The 21,637-nt window shown below is 50.7% G+C and overlaps 2 protein-coding genes across 6 annotated transcripts; one reads left to right on the forward strand and one right to left on the reverse strand.

The window, feature by feature from the left end:
• Positions 1 to 13,381: 13,381 nt before the first annotated feature.
• Ppp1r35 (protein phosphatase 1 regulatory subunit 35) lies at positions 13,382 to 14,629 on the forward strand. Of its 5 annotated transcripts, none has more exons than XM_029563201.1 (4): positions 13,382 to 13,757; positions 13,837 to 14,033; positions 14,155 to 14,294; positions 14,374 to 14,629. In XM_029563201.1, exons 1-4 carry the CDS (start codon positions 13,542 to 13,544, stop codon positions 14,523 to 14,525), a joined length of 705 nt encoding a protein of 234 aa, XP_029419061.1. In that variant the 5' UTR covers positions 13,382 to 13,541; the 3' UTR covers positions 14,526 to 14,629. The 5 variants fall into 5 exon arrangements, with proteins under 5 accessions (XP_029419061.1, XP_029419064.1, XP_029419060.1 ...); XM_029563200.1 differs by having other exon boundaries at positions 13,389 to 13,757; positions 13,837 to 14,077; XM_029563202.1 differs by having other exon boundaries at positions 13,391 to 13,757; positions 14,377 to 14,629.
• A 1,328-nt stretch (positions 14,630 to 15,957) lies between these two features.
• Mepce (methylphosphate capping enzyme) lies at positions 15,958 to 20,760 on the reverse strand. The gene is made up of 4 exons (XM_008832367.2): positions 18,537 to 20,760; positions 17,095 to 17,313; positions 16,637 to 16,763; positions 15,958 to 16,530 (listed from the first exon to the last, which is right to left on the reverse strand). Exons 1-4 carry the CDS (start codon positions 20,091 to 20,093, stop codon positions 16,478 to 16,480), a joined length of 1,956 nt encoding a protein of 651 aa, XP_008830589.1. The 5' UTR covers positions 20,094 to 20,760; the 3' UTR covers positions 15,958 to 16,477.
• Positions 20,761 to 21,637: the final 877 nt, after the last annotated feature.

Below are 21,637 nucleotides of genomic sequence, written 5' to 3' on the forward strand. Positions count from 1 at the left end.
AAGCCCCTCACTGGGGAATGCCAGGCAAGCACTCTACCACTGAGCCACACCCCCAGCCCCTCACTGGGGAATCCCAGGCAAGCACTCTACCACTGAGCCACACCCCCAGCCCCTCACTGGGGAATCCCAGGCAAGCACTCTACCACTGAGCCACACCCCCAGCCCCTCACTGGGGAATCCCAGGCAAGCACTCTACCACTGAGCCACACCCCCAGCCCCTCACTGGGGAATCCCAGGCAAGCACTCTACCACTGAGCCACACCCCTAGCCCCTCACTGGGGGATTCTAGGCAGGTGCACCACTGAGCCATGCCCCAGCCCTCTCTTTAAGTTAGAAATTTAAAGAAGTCATCCCACTGGGTGTGGTGGCACACACCTTTAGTCCCAGCACTTGGGACGCAGAGGCAGGCAGATCTCTGTGAGTTCGAGGCCAGCCTGGTCTACATAGCAAGTTCCAGGTCAGCTGGGGCTACAGGGGAGACCCTGTCTCAAAAAGACCAAAAAAAAAAAGCATCTCTCTGCCTGGGCCTGGTGGCACACAGCTGTAACCCCAGTATTCAGGAGGCTAAAGCACCAGGTAGGGTACGGGGGGACCCCTTTCTAAAAAAAAAAAAAAAAAAAAAAAAAAAAAGTCATCCCCAGCCACTCTCCATCTTGTTTTTAATAGGACAAGGTTTCTCACTGGGACCTGAGCTTGTCCATTTTGCTAGGCTGACTGGCCATTCAGTCTTAGGGACTTGCCTGTATCTGCCTCCCCAACACTGGGATTACTAACCTGCATCATCAGCACACCCAGCTTTTATCTGACTGCTGGGTATTGAACTCAGAGCCTCATGATTGTGCACCAAGCACTTTACCAACTGAGTCATCTTCCCAGCCATGGCCCCCCCTTACTTTTGTTGTTGTTGTTTCCACAGGGTCTCCCTGGGGACCCAGATGGCCTGGAACTCACTATGTAGACTAAGCTGATCTTGATCTCACAGGGATTTGTTTGCCTCTGCCTCTGGAGTACTGGGATTAAATGTGTGCACCGCCACACCAGGCTGTGAGGCGTTTTCTTGATTGCTAATTGATGTAGGAGGCCCTGCCTACTGTGGGTGGTACCATTCCTAAGCCTAGCCCACTGTGGGTAGTGCCATCCCTAAGCAAGTGGGCCTGGAAACTAGCCAGTAAGCAGCATTCCTCTGTGCTGCCTCAAGCTTCTGCTTTGACTTCCCTCAATGATGGAGTATAATCTGTGAGATGAAATAAACCCTTTCTGCTCCAAGTTGCTTTTGGTCAGAGTGTTTTATAACAGTCACAGAAAAGCAAACTAGAATAGGTCCCAGTGTTTTGAGTCAAGCCCTACTATATGCAATCAAGGATTACTTATGTATATAAGCAGGCTCCTCTTCACTGGAGACCTCAGGTTTCAGAAAGTAAAGGGTCCAGGGGTTAGTGATGTGACTCACTTAATAGAATGCTTGTCTAGCACTCATGAAGCCCTGGGTACTACATAATAAAACCAGACATATGAGTACATTCCTGTAATCCCAGCACTTGAGAGGTGGAGATGGGAGGTTCAAGGTCATCCTCAGCTACATAGTGTGTTTGAGGCTACCCTGGACTACATGTGATCCTAACTCAAAAACTCATAAGCAGGGCTAGAAAGATGGCACAGCAGTTAAGAGCACTGGCTGCTCTTTCAGAGGACCTGGGTTTGGTTCCCAGCACCCATATGGCAGATAATGACCATCTCCAGTTCCAGGAGATCCAATATCCTCTACTGGCCTCTGCAGGCATTGCATGACATGGATGCACTTACATCCATTTGGGCAAAACATTCATATACATAAAAAAATAAAAAATTTAAAGAATCAGACTGGGCATGGTGGTGCACGCATTTAGTCCACACTTGGGAGGCAGAGACAAGTGGATCTCTGTGAGATCAAGGTCAGTCTGGTCTACATAGTGAGTGCCAGGTCTGCTGGGGCTACAGGGAGAGCTTGTCTCAAAAAGACCAAAAACAAAACAAAAAAATCAAAAGACTAGCCTGGCATGAAGCAGATGTAGGCAGATCTTTGTGACTTCAAGGCCAGCCTGGACTACATAGTGAGTTCCAGGCCATCCAGGGCTACATAGTGAGACCCTGTCTCAAAACCAACCCCTCCCCTGAAAAAAACAGAGACAAAGACAGAGATAGAGAGATAAAGAGAGAGGCAGAGACAGACTGAGAGACAGAGAGTATAGAGTCCAGTAGAGCCAAGCAAGAACCTGATAGTCATTGGTGAATAGCCTTGCACATAGGTACAGGCCCAGGAGCTGGGTGGGGCCTGAGGCTGTGGGCTTGTGGAATGGAATGCCATCTTCATTGTTTCTTGGCTTTTTTAATGTCAAGAGAGTGGGAGGCAGAGAAAGGAAGGTACATTCAGCCAGCAGTCTTGGGAGCTTTTGTACATCTTACCCCCTTCCTTCTGATAGTCCTGTCTGAGCTTGGGCAACCAGGGGACAGGGAGACTTGTGGGAGGGAAGGGGTGGGGTGTGGAAGGATCTGTCACACAGAACTTGCTTTTCCTCAGTCTGCTTAGTTGCCCTTTGTTCTGGCCCATTCTACAAGAACCCAGCTCAGAGTTCTAGAGAAGTGTGGGGTGATAAGAGAAGGGACTTCCCTGCAGGAAGCATAGTGGGGGACAGAGACCCTGAAGGCAGACAGAACATTGCCTTTCTGTTCCTCCTCTTCTCCCTCCCCTCCACTCCCCTGTTGCTCCTCTTCCTTTGCCTTTTTTTTTTTTTTTTTTAAAGAGAGGGTCTCCTTGTAACTCCAGCTGGCCTTGAATTTACTATGTAAGCCAGGCTGGCCTTGAACTCACAGAGATCTGGCTGCCTCTGTTTCCCAAGTACACCCTCATGCTTGACACTTGCCTTCTTTAAAAAAAAAGTTTTAGCCAGGCATGGCGGCGTATGCCTTTAGTCCCAGCACTTGGGAGGCAGAGGCAGGCGGATCTCTCAGCCTGGTCTACATAGTGAGTTCCAGGACAGCTGGGGCTACAAGGAGACCCTGTCTCAAAAAGACAAAAAAAAATTTATTTTTAATTAAATTTTTTTGTTGTTGTTTTTTTGAGACAGGGTCTCATGTAGTCCAGGCTGACCTTGAACTCTCTACATAGCTGTGGATGACCCTGAACTCCTGACCTTCCTGCCTCCATCTCCCAAGTGCTGGGATTACAGGTGTGCATCACCGAGTCAGTTTTTCTAATGTCATACTGGGAACAGAACCCAGGGCTCGTGTTAGACTAGGCAAGCACTCTACCAGTTGAGCGATCTTCCCAGCTCCTCCCCATTCCTTTTCAGACAAGGTCTCCTTATGTAGCCCAGGCGGGGCTTAAATCTATAAACTTTCTGAGCTTCCTAAATGCTAGGATTACAGGCATCTACCACCAAGCCTGGCTTCCCTGATAATTTCAAAACCTTTTTCTTGCTTCTTCTTTAAGATCCTCTACCATCCATTGACCACTTCTCTGATTAATTGGGATGTCCAACCTTTTGACATTGTGACATGAGGCTGTTATGTACAAATGTGTTGAGCCACATTCATATGGCCTATGGACCAGAGGTTGAACATGAATAAACCTTTCAGTAGCTTCCTGTCATCCTTAGGGGAAAAAAATCCCAAGAGTCCCCTTTGTCAAAACCATCCTGCCCAACTGGGAATGGTGGCTAATGCCTGTTATCCCAGCATTGGAGAGGCTGAAGCAGGATGACTACAAGTTAAAGGCCAGCCTGGGCTGTATAGTGAGTTTAAGCCAGCCTGGGCAACAGGGTCCTTAGGACTCTGTCTTATTTTAAAGAATTATAGCTAGAGCTGGAGAAATAGCCCAGCCATTAAAGAACACTGGCTGCTCTTGCAGAGGACCTGGGTTCAGTTCCAAGCACCTACATGGTAGCTAACAACCATCTGTAACTCCAGTTCCAGGGGATCCAATGCCATTTTCTGGCTTCCACGGGCATTGCACACATACATCTACGAAGACAAAATACTTAGACACATATAATAAAAATAAATAAATCTTAAGCCAGGCGTGGTGGCACACACCTTTAATCCCAGCACTCAGGAGATAGGCAGGTGGATTTCTGTGAGTTCCAGGCCAGCCTGGTCTACATAGTGAATTTCAGGCCAGCTGGGGCTGCAGGGTGACCCTGCCTCAAAAAGTCAATAAATAAATAAATCTTAAAAAGAAAATGAAAGCCCTTCTCTCAGATCTAGGTACAATGGACTTCTTGCCCATCTGGATCCTGTGCCCTTTATTTCCTTCTCCATGGTCTCTCTCCCTAACCACAAGATCTGGTGATCAATAGAGAATCACCTTTTGGTCACCCCCTACTGTGCTTTATTTTTTCATGGTACCTAAAGTTATCACAAATGGTCATGGATATCTGTTTACTGTGTGAAAGTTTCCAGAACCAAAGTCATTTGTGCTAACCCTAACAATAAAAAAAAAAAATTAGAATAGGTGCTGGAGAGATGGCTCAGAGGTTAAGAGCACTAGCTTTTCTCACAGAGGACCCAGGTTCAGTTCCCAGCAACCACATGACTAACCACCATCCTTAACTCTGGAGGATCTGAGCCCTCTTCTGGCCTCAGCAAGCATTGCATGCACGTGGGTACCTACAGACAAAACACACACACATGCAAATTAAACAAAAAATTCATTTTTTTTTTTTTTAAAGCCAGGTGTGGTGATACACATGCATGGGCACACACACATGTGTATACCTTCTTGCATAAACACCCACACAAATATACATACAAAAACATAAATAAAGCTGAGTGTGGTGGCAATCAACCTATAAACCCAGTTATCGGGACGCTGAGAGAGGAGGAACACAAGTTTAAGGCCGGCCTGGGCTATATAGGTTGGGGAGAGCAGCAGGTTATAGAGCAGGTTATAAGAGAGCCTGTTAGAACCATAAGCTTGGGTTGACAAGATGGCTCAGCAGGTAAAGGTGCTTGCTGCTAAGGCTGATGACCTGAATTTGATTCCCAGGACTCACATGGTAGATGGAAAGAACCAACTCTTGCAAGTTGTCCTGTGACCTCAGCACCCAGACCATCACACACAAATAACTAAATTAAATAGAACCCCAAGCTTGCACACAGGCTCTCACAACCTTACGCAAAAATGTTTAAAGGACTTGTCTTGGTCCAGCAACAGTCTGTGCAACCTCAGACCAATACTACTCTCGTTTTTAATCTTTGTGACGTGGGCCTATTGTTTCAAAATATCTGATGTAATCCTCCCCATTTGTGTACTGAAAAATATCCCCTTGAGGGGCTGGAGAGATGGCTCAGTGGTTAAGAGGATTGACTGCTCTTGCAGAGGACCCGGGTTTGATTACCAGCACCCACATGGTGGCTATGAACCATCCCTTAACTCCAGTTCCAGGGGGATCTGAAGCTGTCTTCTGACCTCTGAGGCATTGCAGGATACGGGTGCACTCACATACCTGCAGGCAATATACTCATACACATAAAATAAAAATAACAAAATATTTTTTTTTTAAAAAAAAGAAAAATATCCCCTTGGGCTAATCGTGATGGTGCAGACCTCTAATCTCACAACCTGGGCGGTAGAGACAGGAGGATCAGGAGTTCAAGGCCATTTTGGGCTACATAATGAGTTCAAGACCAACCTTAAGACACTCGTTTTGTTTTTGAAAAAAAAAAGCACAGAAGTGGTCAAAAGCAGTACTTCCTGGATGTGTGTAACTTTGGGTAAATGAACTCTTCTGAGACTCAGTTTTCTCACCTATAAAAATGGAGATATTAGTAATTATAGTTCGTATCATGAGGTTTTCTAAAGGCTCAGAAGAGACACAACACAATGGCTCAATAAATATTAGCTATTTTTTTTTTGTCTTTTTTTGAAGCAAGGTCTCCCCATAGCCCCAGTTTTCCTGGAGCTCACTATGTAGACCAGGCTGGCCTTGAACTCACAGAGATCCGCCTGCCTCTGCCTCCCAAGTGCTGGGACTACAGGTGTGTGCCACCACGCCTGGCTATATTAGCTACTTTTTGTAAAATTTAAAAAAATTATCATTTATAGGCTGGGTGTGGTGGTGCACGCCTTTAATCCCAGCACTTGGGAGGCAGAGGCAGGCAGATCTTTGTGAGTTTGAGGCCAGCCTCGTCTACATTGTGAGTTCCAGGACAGCTGGGACTACAAGGAGACCCTGTCTCAAAAAGACAGAAAAGAAAAGAATTATAATTTATGCATGCTTTTGTGTATGTCATGTAGGAGTTGGTGTCAGTGGGGCCCAGAAGAAGGTGTCAGGTGGTTGTGAGTCACATAGTGTGGGTGCTGGGAACTGAACCTGGGTCCTCTGGGAGAAAGTGCCCTTAACCGATCGGTAAGCCATCTTTCTAGCCATCCCCACTTCTTTCTTTCTTTCTTTTTTTTTTTTTTTTGAGATAGGGTCTCACTCTGTAGTCCTGGCTAGCCTTCAACTCACAGAGGTCTGCCTGCCTTTGCCTCCCAAGTGCTGGATTAAAGGCACACCACACCCAGCCCAGTATTAGCTGCTATTGATAGGATAAAGGTGGGGCTGGTGATGTGACTCGTTGGCAGGGCACTGGCCCAGCTTGCATGGAGCCCTGCGTTTGATCTCCTGTACCACAGGAACAAATCCCAGTGGTTCCCACCTGTAATCCCAACGCTGAGGAGGTAGAGGCAGGAGGGTCAGAAGTTCAAGGTCATCCTTGGCTAGAGTAAACTTGAGATCCTGTCTTTAAAAAAAAAAAAAAGAATAAAGAATGCCAAGTGTGTGTGGGTGTGTGTAGAAAGAAGGAAGAGCATTTGTCAGCTAAGGGACAGATCTCTGAGTCAAGGTTGTCATTGCCCTGCATGTCTTTGGAGAGACTTTCTCCTCAGGGTCTGATGCAAGTCAAAACAATGAGGATAACAGGTCCAACCAATGGATTGATCGTTTTGTTCCCTTGGCTGCCAGGGCCTCCTATTCAGTGCCTGTGCTGTGCTGTGCTGTGCTGTGTTCTGTGTGTGTGTGTGTCTATGTCTGTGTCTGCACATATATGTTCATGTATGTGTGCTCATGTTCCTGTGTGTGTGGAGGGAGGCCAGAAGACAACCTTGGCATTCATTTCTCAGATGAGGACAACCTGGTTTTTTGAGACAGGGTCTCTCACTAGCCTGAAACTTCTGGAACAGGCTGAGCTGGCTGTTGAGCCACAGTGATCCACCTGTCTCCACCTCCCCAGGGCTAGGACTACAAGTATGCTATCATATCTGTTTGGTTTTTTTGTTTTGTTTTGTTTTAAAGAAAACATGGACTCTGGGAATCAAACTCAGGTTTTTGTACTTGCAAGGCACACACTTTGACCAGTGAGCTATCTCCCCCCAGGTTTTTGTTTTGTTTTGTTTTTGAAACAAGGTCTCATGTAATCAGGTTGGCCTCAAACTTCCTCTGTAGCTGAGGATGACCATTAACTTCTGATCCTCCTGCCTCCTGGAGTGCTGCGATTACAGGTGTGAGTCATTATGCCTGGTCTTAAGAGGTGCTGGGGATGGAATCCAGGGACTCATGTATGCTGGGCAAGCACTCTACCAGCTGAGCTGCATCCCAGCGTAGCCTTTGCCCCTTGCTTTTATTTTTATTATTGTTGTTTTTATGCATATAAGTGTTGCCTGCATATATGGAACTGCACCTCGAAGTCCAGTGCCCACAGAGGGCAGAAGAGGATGCTGGATCTCCAGGATCTGGAGTTACAGATGGTTGTAAGGTATCATGTGGGTACTAGGAACTGAACCTGGATCCTCTGCAAGAGCTGCCAGTGCTCTTAACTGCTGAGCCATCTCTCCAGTCACTATTTTATTTACTTTAAAAACGTTTTATTTGTTTTGTGTGTATGAGTGTATTGCCTGCATATATGTAAGTGCATTTGTGTTATACAGCACAGTGCCCACCGAGGTTAGAAGAGGACATCGGATCCCCTTGGAGCTAGAGTTAGGATGGTTGTTAGCTGCCATGTGGGTGCTGGGAACTGAACCTGGGTCCTCTGAAAGAGCACTCAGTGCTCTTAACTACTGAGCCATCTTTCTAACCACTATTTTTGTCTTTTTGAGACAGGGTCTCCCTGTAGCCCCAGCTGTCCTGGAACTCACTATGTAGACCAGGCTGGCCTTGAACTCACAGAGATCCACTCGCCTCTGCCTCCTGAGTGCTGGGATTAAAGGTGTGCGCCACCACACCTGGCCCAACCACTATTTTTTACTTTACTTTTTTTTTTTTTTTTTTTTTTTTTTTTTTTTTTTTTTTTTGGAGACAGTCTCTTTGTAGGTCAGGCTGGCCTTGAGCTTATGATCTGGCTTTAGCTTTCCCAGTGCTGGGATGACAGACATGGACCAGCACATCCTGTCTTTTCCCTGGGCCCCTCTTTGGCTTAGCTATCAGGCCCATGTTGAACTCTGGAAGGGTAGAAAAGGCCCCCTCTCTCACCCCATTCCTAGACTCCAGCAACTAGCAGATGTGGTTAAGCAATAGGGCCAGGCCCTGTGGGCCTATGAGTATGTTGACAACTGGGATTCTATTTCCTGCCTTATCTCCATTACGCAAGGCTGAGGCTGGGGCCTGGCCTGGAGCTGAAGTGTGCAGCATTAGTAAGCAGGTCTGGAAACTGGATAGGAATGGAAACACACCTCCACCACACTCCAACATACATGGGGAACCCTTTGTCCACCAGGGTCTCTGACACCTTGTTGAACTGCTGCAGAAACAGTTAAATGGGAGCTGGACAGGAAATGCAGAGTGCATGCAGGGGAGGAGAGAGTTGAGCGCCAGGGTGGGCAGGGGGATAAGAAGAAAGAGGCTGCAGCTCAAGCCTATCCCTAGTCTCTTTTTTCCCCTGTTGAGCAAGTGTCCTGCACTGAGCTACATCCCCAGCACCACCACCCCCTTTAAATTTTTTATTACGTTTTTATTTATTTTGTTTGTGGGTGAGGCTTGAGCTAGCTCATGCTGTGAAGTGGGTGTGGGGGTCAGAGGACAACTTTCATAAGTCAGTTTTCTCCTTCCACCGTGTGAGTCTTAGAGATTAAATTCAAGTTTTCAGGTTTCCAGGCTGGCCTTGAACTTGTGATCCTCCGATTGACTGATTTTTGTGTGTGTGTGTGTATTAGTGTTTTGCCCGCATGTACCAAGTACAATGTCCAAAGGAGACCAGAAAAGGGCATCAAGATCTCCTGGAACTGGAGTTAAGGATGGTTGAGAGCCACCATATGGGTGCTGGGAACTGAACCTGGGACCTCTGGAAGAGCAGACAGTAAGTGCTCCTAACCATTGAGCCATCTCTTCAGTCTGGAACTTGTGATCCTCTTGCTTCAAGCCCTGGAGCAGCTAGGATTACATGTCAAGCTCAATTTGACTATTTACTTATTTATTTATTATGAGATCTTCAGACAGGGCTTCATGGAGCCCAAGCTGGACTCCAACTTGCTGTGTTGAAGATGACCTTGAACTTCTGATCCTCCTGCCTTCCCCTCTCAAGTCCTGTGATTACAGGCTTGCACCACCATGCCTGGTTTATATAGTAATAAGGATCAAATTCAGAGCTTCATGAATACTAGACAGGCACTCTACTAACTGAGCTACCCAATCATCCCTTCATTGAGTTAAAAACAGTTTTTTTAGGGACTGGAGAAATGGCTCAGTGGTTAAGAGCACTGGCTGCTTTTCCAAAGGACCCAGGTTCAGTTCCCAGCTCTCATATGGTGCTAACAATTGTCTGTAGCTCCAGCTCTAGGAGATCCAACACCCTCTTCTGGCCTCTGAGGGCACTGCATTTGTGGGTACACTTACATACATGTAGATAAAACACTCATACTACATATTTGTAATTATTTTGTGTGTACATGCACACACGTCATGGTGTGAGTGTGGAGATCAGGGGACAACTTTCATGGGAGTCAGTTCTTTCCTTCCACCATGTGGGTCCCAGGGATTGAACTCAAGTCATCATGCTTAGTAGCAAGTGCTTTTACCCTCTGAACCATCTCACCAGCCCTCATTGAGTTTTTTTGTTTTTTGACAGGGTTTCACTGTGCAGACCTGTCTGGTCTGGAACTCACTATGTAGATCAGGCTGGCCTCAAACTCATATAGATCCACCTGCCTCTGCTTCCTGGGTGATGGGACTAAAGGTGTACACCACCATGCCTGGCCTTCACTGAGTTTAATTTTTTTTTTTTTTTTTACTAAATGAAAAGTATAAACTGAAATTCCCATAGAAAAGCTGGACCTGTGTTAAACATTTCACAAGGCTGACTGACTGATTAGAACTTCTGTGACTGTATAGAGTTCAAGTATTGCAGGCCTGGAGCCAAATTATCTTGGGTCATCTTTAGCCTTCTTAATTCATTTATCACCCACTTCTGTGTCTGATTTAACAACTTTAAGACTATCAGGTAAAATCCTTTTTGAAATGTACTAACAGACCCCTAGTTTCAATCCACAGGCTAAGCATGTCATTAGATAGCAAATGACATCTATAGCAGAGGTTTCCCCAATTTGTTGTAACTCACCTACCTGATGTTCTGATGTATTTGAAAAATAGCTTGATTTATGACTTTGTCTTCTTTGTTCATATAAAAGCTTTGTAAAACCGTTACCAAGTTGAAATATAACATTTGGGGTAACTTAAATGTATTAGTCACTTTTCTGTTGCTGTGATTCTCACATTGACCAAAGCAACTTCTAGAAGGAAGAATTTATTTGAACTTACAGTTCCAGGGGAATTACAGTCCGTCACGGCAGGGAGGCATGGTGGCTGGAGGTGGCTGGAGGAGGAACAGCAGAAGCTAAGCTCTCACATTATGATGCAGGCACAGGAAGCAAGAGAGCCACTGGAGATCTGGCAAGGCTTAAGAATTCTCTAAGCCCACTCCCAGTGATGTGCTTCCTCCAGGAGAGCCACACCTTCTAAGACCTCCCAAAACAGCGCCATCATCTGGGGACAAAATGTCCAAATACTTGGAGCCTATGGGGGACATTTTCATTCAAACCATCACACAAATTTGTTTCTGGGCCATGGCCACTCATACTTAGTTTCAGAATAAAGTGTTTTAATCCTCTTAAAGTGAGAGCTATTTTCTTTTTTTTTGTTAACAATGGGAGACTTTTAGTCATAGAACTATTCAAACATATACTTCTTGTACCTATCAGCCTGTTGACACAATCATTAGCATTAACTAATCTCTTAAAAATTCTTGATTTGGGGCTGGAGAGATGGCTCAGCAGTTAAAAGCACTGACTGCTCTTGGAAAGGACCCAGGTTCGATTCCCAGCACCCACATGGCAGCTATGAACTGTCCTTAACACTAGTTCCAGGGGAATCCGAAGCACTCTTCTCCACAGCATTGCATGATACGGGTACACTCACATACATGCAGGCGATACACTGATACACATAAAAATAATAAGTAAAATATTTTTAAAAAAAATTCTCGATTTATTTATTTTTATGTGTATGAATGTTTTGCTCCCATATACCCAAGTGCACTACTTGCATGCAATGCTGATGGGGGCCAGAAGACGGCATCAAATCCCCTGGAACAGGAGTTGTAGATGGTTAACTGTCATGTGGGTGCTGAGAACTGAACCCAGGTCCTCTGCAAGAGCAGCCAGTGCTCTTAACCACTGAGCCATCTCTCCAGCCCTTCCATCTTATTTTTTGAGACAGGTTCTCTCACTGAGCCTGGAGTTCGCTGTTTGGGCTAGGTTAGCTGGCCAGTGTGCCCTTGGGATTTACATGTGTCTACCCTCCAACATGGGTTGCAGACATTGAACTGGCTTCTGCATGGATGCTGGGGATCCAAACTCGGCCAATGCTTGTTCAGCAAGTACTTTACTACTGAGCCATCTCCCCAGCCCTAGTCTTCCGTTTATATACTTGAAGCACTTCATGTCCATATCGATTCTAAACTAAGGAGGGAGTGTCTCTGGGCCAGTCCCTATCCACAGTCAGGCTTTACTTTGTGAGCAGGAGACAGATGAGGGTTCTTTGCAGGTGGCTTTTGCAGAGGTTACTGTTAAGGATTTTCTCTCTTTTGTCACTGAGGGCAAGTTCCTGGATGGAGCCTCTGCTTTTCTTTCCTGTCCTTCAATGGGAATAGGTTTTCTCTTTTGCTTTTTTGTTGTTCGTTTTCCCAAGGAAACGCGAACAAAGTCTGTTCACCCCGGATAGGGCATCAGTGACAGAATAGCAAAACAATTCCACCCATGTCTAGCTTCGTGAACCAGTGAGATTAGTGGGGTCACTTATAGGAGGATGGGTGAGGAATATGGGTAGATGCATCACTGAGAGGCCCACCCTAGCATGGGTGATGATTGGGGAATGCTGCATGATCTCTGCGGCTTCCTGCATGACTTGGGACGTCTCCTCTTGGTAGCTATGGTTACTTGGAGGTACCTTGTGAATTTTAAAAAAATTTATTATTTTTATGTTTACACGTGTATTGCATGCATGTAAGTGCACCCGTATGTGCAATGCCCGCAGAGGACAGAAGAGGCTGTCAGGTCCCCTGGAACTAGAGTTACAAACAGTCGTTAGCTGCCATGTGGGTGGGTGCTGGGATTCGAACCTGCGTTTTCTGCAAGAACAGTAATCGCTGAGCCCATCTCTCCAGCTCCACCTTGTGAATCTTGCAGTTCCTAAGAGTTTCCTGAGGTTTATATGGTTTGTTCACTAGTTGAATCTGAAGAAAGGTTTCCTTAGGAGGAATATTTCATTTCAGAGGAGGGCATGATACGAAACACAACTGGTCACACTGATATTCATAGTCAGGAACCTGAGGGAAATAAATGCTAGGGTTCAGCTTGCTTCCTCCTGTTTTTCCTTTCCATATACAAATATAAAAATAAAATCTTGCCTGGTGTGATGGTGCACACCTTTAATCCCAGCACTCAAGAGGCAGAGGCAGGTGGATCTCTCTGAGTTCGAGGCCAGCCTGGTCTATATAGTGAGTTCCAGGCTAGCTGATGCTACAGGGAGACCCTGTCTCAAAAAGACCAGAAAAAAAATTTTTTATGAGTATTTTGTGTGCATGAATGTTATGTGCACTCGTGTCGAGCACTGCCCACGAAGGACAGACGCGACCAACGGATCCCCTGGAACTGGAGTTACAGACGGTGGGTAACCGCCATGTGGGTCCGGGGAACCGAACCCGGGCCCTTTGCAAGGGCTGATTAACCACGGCTCTCCAGCCCCAGGAAAACTGGTCTTGATGGCGATCCGTAGTACTTCTGGGGACCCCTGCGCTAATACTCCGCCTTAAGGGCCAAGTCAAGTTGTGAGGGCAGAAGCGTGCCCGGAAGTGAAGGGGGCGGAGCAACGGTGAGCGCCAATTGCACGGCGCGGCGGGCTTGTTGTTTGCGCCCGCGTGGGTAAGGGCTAACGGTTTCCGGTAGTAGCCGCCCCGAGGGGCGGGGAAGAGACGCGGCTCTGTCCCGCGGTACCGGTCCACCCACGCCCCTCGACCCTCGCAGCAGCCGGGAGATGATGGGCTACGAGGCCTCGGAGCTGGAGTCCATGCAAGACGAAGAGGCCGTACAGGCCCCGGAGCCGCGCGCCCCGGAACCCCGAGCCCCAGTGCCCGAGCCTGGCTTGGACCTGAGCCTGAGCCCGAGCCCGAGCCCGAGCCCGCTGCCCGAGAGCCCGAGGCGGCGTCCAGAGAGGGCGGGGCAGTGGGGCGGGGCCCGGAGGGGGCGGCAGGTGAGCGGCAGCCCAGCCCAGCCCGCGCACTCGCGTGGCCCTGGGCGCTGCCCCTCACGAGCCCGCCCTCTGTTCCTAGGTCCGGTTTCGCCTGGCGCCTCTGTCCCCGGTCCGTTCCGAGCGGTCCGAGCCGTTGGGCGATGCGGCGAGCGGGCCGCAGACGTTGGAGGCCCCGGCCCTGCAGAGCAGCCTGGCTCTGGGCCTGGAACTGCAGGCCGCGCGCGCCGCCGTCGCTCAGTTTGATGCCTCGAAGGCCGCGGAGGAGCAGCTAAGCAGGTCGTTCCAGACCCGCTGCGTCCTGGAGGAGAGCGTGGCGGAGGGTGAGGTGGCGGGGCGGGTGGCCGGGCGGGAGGTCGCGGGCAGGGCGCCCCTCACCACGTGCTCCCTGCGCTCCCAGGGTTGAACGTGCCGCGCTCCAGGCGGCTCTTCCGGGACCTGGTGAGCCTGCAGGTGCCGGAGGAACAGGTTCTGAAGGCGGCGCTTCGGGAGAAGCTGGCATTGTTGCCGCCGCCGCAGGCCCGGGCCCCGCCCCCGAAGGTGAGGGACCCTGCTGGGCTGGGCTTCCTCCGCGTCGTCCTGGCAGCGTGTAACCCTCCTCTTGGGCCCCTACTCCCAGCAGGAGCCACCCGGGCCGGGGCCAGACATGACCATCCTCTGCGACCCCGACACTCTGTGTTACGAGGCTCCGCACCTGACGGTGGAAGGATTGCCCCCCCTGCGGCTGCAAGCGCGGACCCGCCCGTCCGAGGACACCTTCCTCATGCATAGGACACTGAGGCGCTGGGAAGCTTAGGCCTAGCGACGCCGGGGGTTGCTAGTGTGGCTTTTTTTGTGATAAAAATTTTTCGTAGAATAAAGTACTTTTTTGCTAAGTTATGGGACTCTTACTGGGAGACAAGCTGAGACTAAAACTCTGGGGATTTGCTTGCCAGTTGCTGGTTGGAAGATGCCTGCAGCTGGACTTTGGCAATGGGGGAAGGGTTTGGTAAGTGGAGGGCACTTTGGCAATGGGGGAGGGTTTGGTAAGTGGGTCCATATGGAGTGGGTTGGACACTCCTCCCCCTGCCTACCTCTCCCCTCCAGCTACCACCTTTGTTTTGTTTGGGTCTAGGAGCCCAGAAGCAGGGAGGTTGAGGCAGGATTGTTCTTCCAAGGACATTCTGAGCTACACCAAATAATTTAATGCAGTTTCTGCCCAGTAGGTACAGCTCAGTGGTAGTATGTGATTAGTATGTTTAAAGCTCTGGTTTCAGTCCCCAGCACACACCTGCTTGCACACATTTTTCAAGAAAGTTTAGATGCTGGTACCCCAGGAGGCTGTAGAGGATGGTGGATCCCCTGGAGCTGGAGTTAATGAGCTGCCCTGTGTAGGTGCTGGGAACCCAACTTGGGTCCTATGCAGGTGCAGTATAGGATCTTAACCCGTCTCTCCCAATGTCTAGATTTCCACGTTCTGTGGTGTTGCACACCTGTAATTCCAACATAGGAAGTTTAGAAGTTCAAGGCTAACCTGTTAAAAGACCCCTTCTTCAAGCAAAACCCCTGATTTTCCCCATTAATGTAAGTGCAGCTTTTTATGTATCTATTCAAATTACAAATGAAAAAGTATTACCCCAAGTGTGTACGTGAGCATGAAAATTAATGGAGTCTTCCCTGCTTTTACTTTTATAGATCTTACCTTTTGGCTGAAGAATGTTCAGTGTTTTGAAGGTTCAGGATTACAGTAAACCCTTGACAAACCACCTAAACATCTCTCATTCCACTATGGGTCTTGGAGCAGGTTTGGGGGGAGGGGCTAAATTACCTTTTTTTAGCTCCTCTTAAATCCTACTGCCAAGCCCCCCAAAGATAGCCTTCAGCCTAAAATTCCCACACACAAAACATTTGTTGCTAGGGGTTTCTTTTGGGGCCTGTTAAGTTGCACACCAAAATGTTACAACTCCTTTTCCTGAAGCAGAGCTATATATCCAGTATTCTAAACCAATGAAAAACTAGTCAGGGTCTAGACGCCCCCCAGACAGGGTCTCCTTGTAGCCCCAGCTGGCCTGGAATTGGCTGTGTAGACCAGGCTAGTCTTCATTACCAAGATCTGTCTGCTTTGCTTGCATGCTGCAGTTGCAGGTATGCACTGGAGGATGGGCAGAAGAAGCCCAGGTTCCTACTGGGAGGCACCACCCTGTTAGAAAGTGCCAGACACAGGTGCAGGGGCCACTGCCCTAGGTATCAAGTTTATTGTGCTGTTCTCACTTTCCAAACCCAGCCCCTCTCCCACAGGGGACAGCAGGATTTTCACATGTCTCTTTTCCAAATTCCCCCTCTAATCCTTAGTCCATCCATGGTCCACTTAAGTGTGGCTAGAAACAAAGGCTGATAAGCAGGACTCTCCTTTGGAGAACAGGAGGAAAGGCCTAGAGAATTTGACATTTCCCAGTTCCCATGCCTTAGGATGAGAGAGGTCAGCAAACAGTCCATGCCACCCAGCCCAGTAGGCTGGGAAGAGGAAGCTGATGTAATTCCAGCACAGCTGGGCTTACTCAGGTGCCAGAGGTGTCAGGGAGGAGACTAGGGCAGCAACTTAAGAAAAGCTTTCTTTGCAGATCCAAGAAAGGAAACTTTTTGGAGTTACACAGGAAAGACCTTAGGATAATCTCCTCTCCTCCCAGGTCCTCAGGAGCAGCAAGGATGGATGGCCTCTTCACGCCTTCTGTTCAGGGGGCCACTTAGTGGCTGGGGGAATGGGCCTTGTGGAACAGGTACACAGGACGCTGGAAGCCTGAGGGAAGAGTCCACAGTCAGAAGGCAGGTGGGACTCTCCACAGGGTCTGCACCCTCTCAGCCAAGACCAACCCCTCCCAGCCAACACAATGGGCCAAGCTTACCTCTGGCAGCGTTACTAGGTGTGGCTACAAGCTCATAGCTAGAGAAGCCCACCTCTGGGGATGTCAGGTAGGAACTGAACTGTTCTGGCTTTAGCTGGATTCGAAAGTAGTTCTTATAGATTGTTTCCTGGGGAGAAAGAAGGGGGCCGTCACTTCAGTGTGCCACTTCCTCCCCTGGCCAAGGAGGATACCCCTTTCTCCTTGCTCAGAAAGTCTGAGCTAGACATGGTGGTACAAGGTGGTTATCCTAGCTACTCAGAAGGCTGAAGCAGGAGGATGCCAAGTTCAAGGCCAGCAGTTTGTCCCTTGTCTCAAAAAAGGCTGGGATATACTTCAGTGATGAGTGCTGGCCTGTCATGTGAAGCCTGGGGTTAAAACCCCACTACTGGACAAACAACCCTGTTTTCCTTGCTTCAACCCAAAGATGAATTATCCATTTCCACAGAAACCTTACTCACCGTGAGAGACTTTCTCCTGCAGTATGAGGACCATGGTTGGGGCTCCAGGACCAAGATGCCCCCAGGGCGCAGGTGCCGGTAGATCCTGCGGAACATGCGTTTCAGCCCCTCGTCGCCCCAGTTGAGGTGCACCCACTTTGTGAGGCTGAGGCAGAGCACCACATCATATTCAGCTCTTTGGGCGTCCACCAGCTCATCCCGATCCAGAACATAGTTACCCTGAGGGCCAGGATGGGGGAAGAGGTCAAAATCGGGATGAGACATGCCACTGGCCCCACAGCCACCTGCAGGCTCTGAGACAAAGCCCTACACACAACCTCACTGCAGCCCTTGGTCTCCTCCTTCACAGGCTCCTCCTGATAGCGCCTTCTTTCAGTCTCATGGTCTCTTCTCCCTTTCCTGCCTCTGCTTCCGCCTGGTGCTAAACCAAGAGGCTTACAAGGGAGCCTGAGCAGATTTAAATCGAGCAAATTATCCAGGGGATAACGAGCCACCCTGCAGCAACAGAATGCTGGAGTGCACCCAAGACCCCATCCTGGGCTTATTCTTACTCCACCCAGGGGACCTCACCAATACATGGCTCAAGTATTTAGGGAGACCTAGCCCAGGGCTCTGAAGATTGATGGGTCCTTCCCTATATTAGAGGCTGGCGGTTTTGGGGACATTGGTGACATTCTTTAAGTGAAATCAAGAGCCACATCCCTTAGGAAACCTCTATTAAATAAACTCATTGCCACCCTCCAGAAAGACATTTCTTCAGGCTGACCCACTGGTAAACATTCCTCCAGATGGTGGAACAACTGCTAATGGAGGAAACCAGTGCAGACAGGGACAGATGCTGTCAGGCTCAGTACTCTCCTCCCTAACAGTCCTCTCTCCCACTACTCAGTGGGAACCCAAAGCCAAGCCAGTTGGGTTCCTGACCACTGACTCTTCAACAAACTAGGGAAACAAAAAGCAGCCGTTGCAAACCAGGTCCTTATTAAGGGACAAAAACTACACAACGGAGTGCCACTACCGTAAGTCTCCCCCTCCACCCAAAGACACCCAACTTCATGCTCCCTTGAGGAGGTCTGAGGTCAGGGTCCCATCTGGACTGAGCAGTAGAGGTCATCCTGAAGGGAAGGTGGACATGTCTGAATTACTGGAAGCAGGACAAGTGAGCCCCCTTATATCAGGGATGAGATTCTTGGAGTCATGAGAAAGGACCAGATGTTAGAGCCTGAAGATAAGAGATCCCACTTTCCAGATTAGAGGAGAGGAGAGACACCCAGCAGAGGTTCTCTGGCCAATCCAGAAATGTTCTCTCCAGGAGCTGGTTCTTGTAGGGAGGAACGAGAATGGATGCAGGAATATACCTCTAAGTCATGACCTTCCCCCCAATACATATTTAATCTCATCTTCACACTTGGACCCTATTCCAAGAGCCTTTGGCCTCTTACCGTGACGAAGACAACATTGTTGGGGAAGACAGATGTGTCTGCTCCATCCAACGGCACTTGGGGTGCAGCGATGGGACCCCGGCTGGCTGTCAGCGAGGCTGGGAAGCAGCTTCTTTTTCGGACAGTGGTAGTCCCTTCCTCCCCTTCTTTACCTGGGTCCTCTTCAGAAGTCTGGGATTGGAGACGCAGATCCTCGGACAGGTAGTGTCGAATATTCTGACGGGCTGAGTGGATGAGTCGGGGGTCGATGTCCAGCCCCACCATGCGGGATGGACCCCACTTGCAGGCAATACTCAGGGTCAGATGGCCAACATTGCAGCCCAGGTCTAGAACGTCCCGACCTCGAAACCACTCAGGCTTCAACACCCTAAGGCGCACATCCTCGCAGGACGGATTGCGATAGCCATAGTACTTGCAGTAATTCCCATACTGGAACTTGAGTTGTTGCTTTTTGAAGCCAGTTGCAGGTAGTGGGTGGTGGTGGCGGCCTCCCCCACTCCCTCGGCCCTTTTCCTTGGGACCCTGGCCTCCACCCCTAGCCCCTGCCTCTGACTTGCTGGAAGTCCTGCGACGTTTGCGATGTCGGGAGGAGGAAGACGAGGGTGCCGAGGTAACTGAGGCAGCTGGAGGGGCTGAAAGGGAGCCTGAGGGACCCTGCAGGGCAGATGGAAGGGGGGACACGACTTCATCCCTGCAGTTGATGGCTGTATTGAGTTCATAGGGTTGCGGGGCGTCGCGGTTCGGTCCCTTGTGCCGCTGTTGCGTGGCGCCCTCCCCTTGGAGTGAGGGAGCGGGAGGGTCCGTGGGCAGCACTGAGTGGCTATCGCTCCCTCCGGACGCCTGCTGCTGCTGGTGGTGCGGTCCCCGGTGTCTATGGCGCTTGCGACCAATCTTGAGTGGCGAGGCCAGAACTACATGGGCCTCATCAGTGCAAGTATTGAGACTGAGCGGGTCAGTGATATCTTTGGGGATGAGGATCTCCACGGGGTCCCGCCCCTTGGCCGGAAGTGGGGATGACTTTGGGGTCTCCGCATTGAGCGCGCGACTCACTTCCTCGTCCAGGAGGCTATTCAGGTTCAGTGGATCAAAGATATTGCCCCCCAGGAGGAAGTTGGAGGGTAACACCGAGTCACAGTCCGAATTCACCCGCCGGCGCCTCTTGAAGGCCGGATGTTTGAAGCTTCCACCGCCTCCTCCCCCTACGTTACAGCTATTTCTCCTCTTACCCCCGCCACCTCCGGGGGGTCGGTGGGGTTGGTAGCCATTGCGAGGTCGTGGAGGGGCAGGGGCACCCAGGTCCGTCCCGCCCCCTCCCCGGCGCTCCTCCCCCACGTCCGCGGGAGCTGCTGTTCGCCCCGGGGGTTCCCCAGGCCCTTGGCTGGCTGCAGGGCCCGCCGAGTGGGCGCGTGGGCCGGGCCCGCGTTCCGTGCCGTCGCGGGGTTCCCGGGCCGGAGACTCCCGGTGCGCTCGCACCTCGGGGCCGCCCCCTCCATCTTTGAGCGGCGGCGGCGGGGCCGGCACCAGAAACGGCTCCTTCTCCGCCGCCATCTCGATCATCTCTTCTCCCCTTGTAATTGCCCCGTCCCAAGCGAGGGTACCGAGAGGTGACCAGGTGTGTAGGGGAGTCTTCAACCCTCTCGCTGCAACCTAAGACACCCCCCCTTCACTCACTCCCTTCCGCCTCTTCCCCGAGTGCGCGCGCAGCTCTGCCTCGCGCGCCCCCCACCTTCCCTCCACACACCAAGCGCGCCCCACTCGCCCGCGAGACCAAAACAAGATGCCCGCGAGACCCGGACAAGCCAGGGAACCAACTGCGCGTGCGCTGACCCCCTTTCTCTCCGCCGACACTACCACTTCGCCGAGAGCGCGCACGGCGGGCGCGCGTTCCGCTCGCCTCGGAACCACGCATGCGCACTCCGCCACCACCCCGGCTGCGCGCGCATCGGGAGTGCGAACCAACTTAACGGCTCCGGGAGTTTAAATATAGGCCCCCCTCCCTGGTCTCCGCACTGCCCCCAGCCCCCAGCCCCCCGCTACCCCACAAGGACACCCCACTTCCCTTCGCCGCTATGTCCGAGCCCTACTGATATCCTTTGTCTCTGGCGCGCGATCCCACCCACCGTAGGCGGGGACCGGGGAGCTGGTGTGAAAAGGTCTCCTTGACACCCGACCCTTGTTCCTGAGGAATGGGTCTCAGCGGTCTCCGCCTGGCTGTAAACCCAGCAACCTCCCCGCCCCGCCTCCTTCCTCCCGCCCATCCCCCGCCCCCTCCCGCACGGCGCCTGCGCATCCCCCTTCGGACTTGCGCGGGTAGAGGCTGCAACACGTGCTGGAGATGATGCCCCGCCCTCCGCACTGGGGGCGGGGCGTGTGACGTCGCTTCCTTAGGTTTGATCCACGCAAGCGTGCGTCAGCACGATTCCGAGGGGTGTGACTTCCCCGCGAAATGGGCGGGCTCATGAATTATTCATGAACACAAGCCGCGCACCCGCCCATCTAGCGCGGAGGGAGTGTCTCCTTCAGCCCTGCAGTCAGAGACATGCAAGACGTCATTTCAGATAGTCTCGAACTGAAAACAATAAGGCGGCCCTAAAACAGCCCAGATTGTCCAACTTCCTCTTTCTCCTACGTGGCTGAGCCGTTCTTGCTCCGCCTTCCCCACTCGCGATCACCTAGAGACAACACGGCTTGCTCCCCTCTACACCCTTGTCGGGACTGCCAGGCCTCGGCCCGCGGTGCGGTGCCTAGCGCCTGCGCACCAGCAGGCCCAGCCTGCGGGGCGACGTGCCAGCGCCGGCAGTGAGCGGCGCTCCGCTCTATATTCAAGCGAATGTGGGCGGGAAGGGATTCGACTGGCTCTGGGCCCCGCTTAGGCCAATGGGAAGCACCGTCCCCACAGCGATGGCTGGAGGGGTCTCCCTGTGTCAAAGGAGTATTTAGCAGAGGTCTGTGGAGGCGTGAGGAGGTCTTAAGATGGTCTCCAACAAAATTTTGGTATACGGGCGTGAAGGAAACTTAAAGATAGGAATCATAGTACGAAGAGAGGAAGGCGAAGGCAATTTGAGAGAGACGAGAGGACGATGTGCCTCAGAACAATCCAG

This window comes from Nannospalax galili, unplaced genomic scaffold (assembly GCF_000622305.1).
Source record: "Nannospalax galili isolate Female #2095 unplaced genomic scaffold, S.galili_v1.0 scaffold675, whole genome shotgun sequence".
Taxonomy (NCBI): domain Eukaryota; kingdom Metazoa; phylum Chordata; class Mammalia; order Rodentia; family Spalacidae; genus Nannospalax; species Nannospalax galili.